General features: G+C 37.1%; 1 protein-coding gene across 1 annotated transcript; it reads left to right on the top strand.

Moving 5' to 3' along the window:
- Positions 1–594: 594 nt before the first annotated feature.
- On the top strand, positions 595–8384 carry CSF3 (colony stimulating factor 3; the record flags this gene model as incomplete). The annotated part of the gene is made up of 5 exons (XM_083378976.1): positions 595–727; positions 1673–1833; positions 4997–5104; positions 6804–6950; positions 8226–8384. 5 exons carry the CDS (start codon positions 595–597, stop codon positions 8382–8384), a joined length of 708 nt encoding a protein of 235 aa, XP_083235102.1.
- Positions 8385–9716: the final 1332 nt, after the last annotated feature.

Genomic DNA, 9716 nt, shown 5'->3' with positions numbered 1-9716 from the left:
ATTGGAAAGGAGTAAAGGAATATATGAGGAAAGATGGACGCAAAACCTGAAGGAATAAAATGCCTCTGGAAGGTTGGGAAAATACACGATCTCCTAGTTATAAACTCTCTTTAAATTAAATCAGGAGAGAAAACTTTTTTTAAAAAAAAAAGGTCACGTTTTGTTGCTGACTTTATTTTCCATAAAATTATTTTCAAACATGAAGCTTAAACTCCTTACTGGTCTTTCTTTTTTAAAAGAACAAAGTCTTCAATAACTCCAATCAAGTTTTAAAAGACCACAAAAGGTTGTACCAATGTTTGAACCAGTTCTGAATTCTTTAAGGTTTCAATTAAACAAACCCAGAGTTACCTGTGTAACTATTTCACACGTGGGGAAACGGAGAAAATCTCCAGGTCCTCATCACCTTCCGCCCCGCCCCGCCCCTGATCAGGGACATTCAGTGGATTTAGAATTTACCGTAATTAGTGCATAAACGAAAAAAATGTGAGAGTCATAGCCTAAAACCACCCCACTCAATTAGCCTCTAGTGCCCCTCCCTCTTTTCACCGTCCGGAGGAAGTTCCCGAATTGTTCTCCCTATAAATAACCCCAATGGAGAACAGTTTGATTCACAGCAACCTAGGGATCCGCTCGCCAGTAGCCTCCCGCATCACCAGCACGCCGTTTTCGAAGAAAGTGGGCGAGACCAAAGGTTTTCCTGCAGAAAGGATGAGTTCAGCACGGAGTAAGTAGCTCTCGGGGCAGGTCGTCGCGGCCTGGCGGGGCCCGAGACGAGAGGGTAAGTTTCCTCGTGGTGGCGCCTTGCTCAGGAAGGGCAGCTTTTTGGCGTCCTTCGGGGCGAGGACTCCACGGAGAACTTTTCCGCCGCCTTTGGAACTATTGCCCACCTTTGCGGCAGAGAGAAAGAAGGAGGACGGGTCCCGGCTTCCCTTTCCAGCCGCTCCTCCTTAGCACCACCTCCAGGAACGATGCCCAGCTTGCAGACCCATTCTCTCTGGATTTGACTGTAGGGAAATAAAACTTGAGCTGGTGAAATTGTTCTATTTTCACAGGTCAAGACTGGCCTTTGTACGTTTAAGAGGGAAGGAAAAGGGGGCTTATGTGCTTCGAAGTTCTCCCAAAAGTTTAGAGGGGGAGAGACGCGGCTCGTTTTCCAGCCTACTGATATTGTCACCTTTTTCAAACGAGCTGGGCAACTGGGTTTCGAAAAACCCGCCGTAACTCTTGCGGGACTCGCGTCAGGAGAAGCCAAAGATTGAAATAAAGAGCGTTGCCACGTGATAGAGACGCCCCTGACTTGGAAAGGTTGGGAAACGAAAGCGGCAGACCAGTATTCTGGGCTGAGTGTCAGTGAGTTTGTTGCACGTGCTAGAATGATACACTTAATTCTGACGGAATCACTTTTCCACCCACTGGCGCTCAGCTACCTTATAGTTTCTTCTTGGCTCGAGCTATGAAGAGTTGAGCGGCGTCCCTTCAGATCCACTTCTCCTTAAAAAAAAAAAAGCTGCAGAAGGGAGTCTGTAAGTGAAGATGGTAGGCTGGAGCTGATAAATGATAAATCATAACTAATAATGGTTTCAGTCTTTTAGACATTAGTGCTGGCTAAATATTTTAGTGCAGTTCATAGAGCAGTCCTCACTATTGTGTACATTTTTATTTTTTCCAGGTGGTCTTCTTCTTGTCAGTATTGCACTTTCTTGCTTAATGTGCTCAGCTGCACCTCATGCAGAATTTTCTGGAGATCCTGGTTTGCACCAGTTTGTTTCGAAAAATAAGGAGTTTGTCATCAGAATAAAGGCTGATCTCGTTGCATTGAATAGGCTTGTGGTAAGTATATGCGGTGGCTCAGTGGGTTAGGACGCTGAGCTTGTCGACCATCGGCAGTTTGGCGGGTCGAATCCCAAGTGCCGCGTAACAGAGTGAGCGCCTGTTACTTGTCCCAGCTTCTGCCAACCTAGCAGTTCGAAAGCACGTAAAAATGCAAGTAGAAAAATAGGGACCACTACGGTGGGAAGGTAACAGCGTTCCATGCGCCTTTGGCGTCTAGTCATGCCAGCCACATGACCACGGAGATGTCCTCGGACAAGCGCTGGCTCTTCGGCTTTGAAACGGAGATGACCCTAGAGTCGGAAACGACTAGCACGCATATGCGGGGGAACCTTTACCTTTAAGTATATGCTGGGTAAAGAGATCTACAAACACACATAATTTGTCAACCAAGTTTCTCAAGTTATTTTAAAGGATTGGAGGCGTGTTATGAGTATTTATGAATTGGCTTTTGAGTTAATCATGTATTAAATTGATGTGTATCAAGTTTCTTTCCAACAAAAAGCAAAGAATCTGTCATGGGAGAGGAAAACCAGTAATCTATTGATTCTTTAGGGTACTTTGATTAAAATGTTTGCCAGCTATATTGGGTAAGTCCTCCATGGCAAGGATGCAAATAAAGTAGATATATAGCTGCAGTCTTGGTAGTTTTAGGTGTTTTCTTCTAATATTCAGTCTTAATTTTTTTAAGGAATTTGAGGTGTAATATAGCTAGATGAAATCCTATTTTGAAATTAATCTAAAATTCATAAACTATCCCTATTATATTGCAGTGACAGACTAATGGAAAATGAATAGTGGGAGGGAACAAAGTTGTCATATCAAATCTATTGAAGTAACAAATTTGAAGTGTTCTTATTTTCTTCTGCTGACGTGATAGTTCATAGAATATCAAAGCTAAAAAGACCCTTTGAATCAGTACTTAAATCAATGCATAATTTTAAATAACAAGGAAAGATTTGGGGAAGAATCTGAGTAATATAAAAGCCTTATATGAGCTAAGGTAGCTCAGATATGGCTTTAAGCCATTAATATTTTTGATGGTGTGCTTTCAGTGTGCACTTAGACGTACTAATGTACTACTTCACAACTGATACCTTCTGTAGATATTCTTGCATTCTTGGAACAAAGGAACTGAATTATTAATCGGAAGATCAGTTGGGATAGCTGATTATAACTATGACCGTGTTACATCCTTTTTTAGTTAGTAGATGCTTCATGTTATAAAACCACATGGGCCTTCAATGCAAGTGTTGAATTTGGTCAGCAACCTATCAACCCACCCAAACCCTTGTGGGAGTTGGACAACTAGTAGTCCTGCCAATGTTGAATTTCAGCTTTCAACAGCTGTAATGAAAGAAGCCAGCAGTTAAAGTCCAGCAACATCTGCAGAGCATACGGTTTAAATTTATTTATTTATTTATTTATTAATTTAATTTATATACCGCCCTTCTCTCAAGAGACTCAGGGCGGTTAACAGGGCAATACATAAAAATCAGATACAAAAATTAAAATTATTAAAACATGATTAAACAATGTCCATAATAATACAAATTTAAAATTAAAGTCATAATAAAAATCCCACCCCGTCCCATCAGGCCAGGCCCGCTTCTTTAAAGAGATGGGATTACTGAAAACCTGGAGGGCATGAAGAGTGTTATTCAGAGGTAACTTGATGTTCGTGGTGCCAAAATATCTTCTCCTGCAATATGACATAACAGAAAAGTTATAGACTGAAATAATTAGATCACTATACATACAGGAAATCAAAATTCAAATTGGGCTGAAAATTTCAGATTAAAATACTTGGGACATCATTCTGATAGTTCCTTTTCTAGTACTTCCCATAAATTACAGTTCAGTCTTCCAAAGAATTTTAATCTCATATAGCATTTCCTAGAACTGTGAACAGGGCCCCTCCCTACTAAAATTACACAAGTGTTTCTGTCTCGTGCTTCCGGAATAAATGTAATATTGTGCCAATTCAAAATGTAAAATGTCAAAGGAGAAAATTGTTTGCAAACAAGCTAGCAAATTTGGCATTCCTGATGCCTTCCTCTTTGGGTGTTGGGAAGGAATATTTTGATTGAATCTATCAAATGAATATACAATATATTGTAATTAAGGCTTATTAAATACAAAGGGAAATAATTTAAGGGAGTGAAATTAACTGCTTGATGCTCCTTTGCAGGTCTTTAAATACAATAGCAGTTTTTTAGTTTGGATTGTATGGATAGTGGTTAATGTAAGAGTAGCTTATGGTGAATAGAACTAAAAAATTCAGAGGTAAAATTTAACCTTTATTTTAAGAATAATCCTAAATCCTGTCTTCACTGTAAATTGTGCCATGTTTCACTCAGTTTTAAAGGTTGAATCAGGTTTCACTGTATTATATACTTCAGGGAACCTCAATAAATCCAGTAGGATTTTTTGATCATTTCTCCACTGACTTCTGGTATTTTCATAAAATCACTCAGATTTTGTTGAAGCAATATTAAAGTTGTTGTTTTTGGTCCAACAATAGCTGAATAACTCCAAAGGTGCTGTAAGCTATTAGTGAAGAAATTACCTTAGTCACAACTAACTTTGATTGGTTTTTACTATCCAGCTCCCTGTTAGTAAATATGTGTTCAACTCCCTATTTTAGTAGAGCACAATTTGTTTTGTTAATCACGAGGAAGATGAAAAGATATAAAGAGCAGTCAAAATCTCCTAATCGCTGGAAGTCATATCCAACAGTTCTCACTGGCTTCTGAGATTTCCGTAGACATTACTCATGCACTTTAAAGCATCCTGCTTAAAGATTTAGAAACTTAGTGGGAAATTTTAAATGTTGAGCCTCAAGATAAGTATTTGCTGTGTCAAAATGCAGCATTATTCAGCCCTGTTTCCATACTGCTATTTGCATATCAGGCCTACCTTATTAAATTCTTTATATTCATATAACTAAGTTAATATGCATTATTTTAATAAATACACATTAAACCTTGCTCAGCTTCTCTGAGCTTCATTGGATTTTGAAGTATAGTAAAAACAGGATTAGGGAAGGATTTTGTAACACTGCTTTTAGGGAGCAAAGATATAAAAGCACTCATATATTTGCTCCTTTTTGGAATCACAGAAATACCTTTTCAGATTATCTTTTCTTTTTTCCCCCCTCCAGCGTAGAGCATTCAGCTTTGGCAGTAACAGAGAACTAATAACAATAGAGAAACTCTTGGGCATTCAACAAGTTAATATCTCCCATTGCCAACAAGACCCCTGTGACATGGTAAGTAGCAATACCAATCTGATTGGAACCTAAAATAATTTTTCTCCTCAACCAAAGAAGTACTAGGCTTTTTTCTAGATGGTAATTGTTTTGTTTCAGAAGACAGAGCACTTGACTTTAGCCACCAACCATTTTTAATTTCCTAAAAATGATTTTGCAAACTATTTGATTCTCAGAGGTGTATTTGTAAGCAAAGATAATGCTAAAAAGCTGATACTTTGCTTTATCATATGTCTCTTTCTCAATTTTTTTTTTGCTGAAGGAAAACAAATATCTTTAAAACTGAATGCGGTAAGACAGGACCTGTGTTGTTGCTCAGGAGGATCTTTTCCTATTTTAATAATTAACAGTTTGCATATGTACAAAGACACTCATGGACATTGTATTATCCATAAACATATAACAGCAGAAATAAAGCAATATTGATTTTAAGCCAGTAATGGTACTTGGTCCTTCAAACACCTACCTTGTCTGTGAATGTGCTACATAAACTCTCTTGTTACCTCTATTCGTTCAGGTTTTTTCCACATTCCTCATAACAAGAATATGTACCATTTGCTGTAAATCCATGTAATATCAGTAATTACCTAAATCAGTAGCTTGATTTCACTGGGGATGAAATAACCACATTGTCATTGGCCCATCTTTTTTCTAATTCTAATCATTTTAAACATAACCAATTTTTTTTAGCAGGGCTTTGACTGACAACCTTCTTATAAAGTGTAAAAGTACACATAATTTCTTGATGGATGCCTACTTTAAATTTGGCCATTAGCACTGCTAGTGTCAAATTCAACTTTGAAATCTTTGTTATTCCTTAAAAGGTGAACAGGCAAACCTAAACAGTAATGAAACAGCAATACAGTTATTTTAATATTACTTTGCCTCTGCCACACTCATGTCCTAGTTCTAAAAATCTGCTCTGAGCTTGAGTTTACATGGATATTTTTTAAAAAGCAGACCTTAGTTTCAGAGTGTTCATATTTTACATATCTATCCCATATGATAGATATCTCCAGAGAAAAATATTACAAAATAGGTAAATATTACTGATAATAGCATTAAGAGAAAATTCCCCTATCCAATAAATATTTCTTAAGAGCTATAAATTCAAGTGTAGTGTATGGAAATCTGCAGCGACCATATAGATAGATTATTTACATCCATTTTATTTAATAATTAAAATATATGTTTATTCAAAACATGTTTTTCTGGCTTCTACCTTTTATAACTTAATTTTTCCACTGTTAATCTATTAATTCCTCGTATATACTGGCTGGTCATAGCTTAAAATGGTACAGAAATAGAGTCACTCTTTATTCTTCCATTTACCCTTCATTGCTTAATTTACAACAGTAGAAATCATCCATATTTATCCATATTAAGCCAAACCTAACATTTCATCCTGGGTAGTGTCACTGTTTCCTTACCTCTAATCTCAATTGTAATTAATATAGCTTTTAATTGTGGCACAGCAAAATTAGGTTTGTTTTCAGAGTATATGTACATTTTATCGTGGAAATAACATTATTCATAATTTCAATAACCTTGTCCACTTTCTGGAGAACAGAGCTCGACTTGTCTCTCAACACAAGTTGTACAGCACCAGTGTAATAAAATAAAATTTTTACTGAAATTTGCACAAGAATGGAATGCATAATAACTTTTCTTCGTTCCCTATTACATTTATATCATGTAGGAAAGATGCTTCAATCAGGTACAGGCAGGCCTCCAAACCTATTCTGGTTATCTCTCATATATTCGCCAAATCTTAATAACTTACACTGACCAAGTACTTGGTATTCAACTGGATATTTCCAACTTGTCCCACAACATTCAACAACAGGTGAGGAGTTGCATAATAACTCGTTAAGTTGCGAAAGGATCAGAGCCAAGTAGGAGAAACTACCCAGTTCTATAGGAATATCAAAAAAAATGTTTAGTATAGGTATGTGTGTGCGAATCTGCTATAATAATTTAGCAGGTCACCTACCTGGACATTACCAATGTCTTGGTGAATGTTAATGAACTATGAGAGTAAGTTTCTAAAAATTGCAGATATGAGCACTGAAGAGTACTTTAGATTCAATTTCCAAAGGATACATGGAGCATGAATATAGCATCTGTTGCAACACTCAAAGACTGCATCTTTTTCTGGAATCACACAATAGCTGTGAAAGGGAAAGCCATTGGGTTTTTCCTGCTATTGAACACACGGCTTATTTTCATGTTCCAGAACACTTTTTTTTAGATCCAAAGTACTCTGGCCCTAGTAATTGCAAAATGCATACTACTCAGTCCTCGTAGAAAAGCCATGTCCCTGTAATTGGTGGATGCTTTTAAATAGGATCTAAGTAGTGGACTGCTTCGGCACTCAAATACAGCCAAAAGTACTTTGCAGGGAGATTTTTTAAATTTCTAGCCCCACTTCATCTTCGGGAATAACCTCTGTTACCATTACTTGTTGTATATCTGGTCTTATAAAAGGAAGAAACTTTGCCTTTGTCATTTTGTAAGCATAAATTTCAAAGTAATACCGTAAATACTTAAGATCATTGCTTTTTATATTTATATATATGCCTGGCTTTTGCACACCTTTCTACTGTCCTGAACTTTATATGGTATGAGCATTTTTCCTGTTCATGTATTAATCCTAACTTATACAAACTGCTCCGTGTGAGCTGAGGCAATCCTCAAGCATGCCTTATAAAATTGTTGCTGCAACTGTGGAAGAGCAGAGCGTAGGGATATGCGTATGCACGAGGAAGTAAATATATCTGGGTGCATTATTTTGCTTGCACCAGCTCAAAAATGTATTTATGAGCATATCCCTTGACCCACTGCTCTTTGTGGAGCAAAAATACTCTGCTTTTCTGGAGGCTGGGACCATTTTTTTCCTTGCTGAATTACATCCCATTACCCCTTGCCATGACACAAGCAGCCTATTTGTTAAAATAAAGTCATTGAAGAGGACTTTGTGGGTAGTATGATAGTGACAACATTGGCTGCAATAGGATTGATCCAAGAGTAACATGCTGGCCAATTTGGATATTGCTGGAATTAATATGCAAATGTTAATGATTAATCTGAGATTCCTCAATTTCCCCAATCTTCTTTTCAGATGGAAGAAAGCAGCCTGACCAGTGTTGTCTATCCACAGGCAGAAAATGAGCCTCAATTTGTGGAAGTTCAAAGAGAAATTGGAAGTTACCTGGTTCTCTGCAAACTCCAAATATTTATGGATATGGTTTTCCGGGCCCTGAGGCACTGTAGCACATAAAGGGAATCTATGGAGACCTTGAAGCTGAAATAGTTCTGTACACAGAAGGAAGTCCTAAGACTTGCTTTTGCTTGACAAGACTGCTCTGACGGGTAGAATTCCAGCTTCTCTGTCTTTGTTTTTATTTTATTTTAAATTTTTATGCACCATTTTACTGAAAGTGGGAGACAAATAAAGTAATCCTGATAAATTTAGCTCTTAAGAGAAATAAAAATATTAGGGTTTGTACAACATGTTACATTAGACTAAAGTGGAGCTAGGTTGCTTGAGATTCAGCATGTTGTGAAAAACAAGCCATTGTTTTATATCGTGAACACTCCATTCTCTTAAGTCACTGTTTCTCAGCCTCAGCAATTCTGGCTCTGAGGAAGGTTGAAGTCTTGGAGTTGCTGAGGTTGAGAAACAGTTTTAAATCTGTTTTAAATTTTTATACATTAGCATTCACTTCAACAACTATTGGTATGGTATTGAGAGAAGAGCATCTTGCATGTACGTGTAGATGGGAAAATTTGCCTTCAGAATCTTTCAGAGATCTTTCACCACTTGAGAGGCTACTACAATTAAAACTTCAGTTGTTTAAGACTGATAATGATTAACTTGTAAGAAAAATGGAAATATTTCTTTTCACATATCAAATATGTTGCAATGAAATGTATTCTTCCTATGATGGCAAGTTCCCAGTTCACTCAAGCTCTTCTTTCCTTGATGAAATATCACTGTGATCAGTTTTTAATAGTTGGTTAATGAGTTTTAATTTATTAGCATATTTAATATTTATAGTGTCAGAATTGTTGAATCCTGAATTTGGACTTCAGTACTAGATATTTATTTATTATTTATACCAGTGCTGTCAGATGAACGGAAAACAGTTGTTTAGATTTCAGCCATTCTTGAGTGCACAGTGCTATAGCCATGTGTGGCATGTATGTTGAGGTATATACAACATTAAACTAATGTTTAATATTTAAACATAAAGAGTATTAGCTGGTGGTAGCTAGAACAAACTACAGGATGAAACGTAAGGGAAGTTTCCAATTGCTAAGCTTGTAAGCCGCCCTGAGTCTTCGGAGAAGGGCGGGATATAAATGGAATTAAAATAAATAAATAAATTCCCATCTTTATTAGTGTTTGGGGCATACAGTACAATCTATGTCCTTACCATTTTTACAGATGGGAAATAGACTCCAGGCACATGTGGCCTCTTTGGAAGAGGTTCAGTTCATATCTTCCATCATCTTCTATCATTTGCCGTACTATTATTCAGTCAATAATTGTAGCATAAAAAATTCAACAATGCCCAGACTGCTTAACCTGGCTTTATGTACAGTAATC

Source organism: Vipera ursinii (genome assembly GCF_947247035.1).
Source record: "Vipera ursinii genome assembly, chromosome: Z".
NCBI classification, from domain to species: Eukaryota; Metazoa; Chordata; class Lepidosauria; order Squamata; family Viperidae; genus Vipera; species Vipera ursinii.
This window is presented reverse-complemented; position numbering and strand designations above follow the sequence as displayed.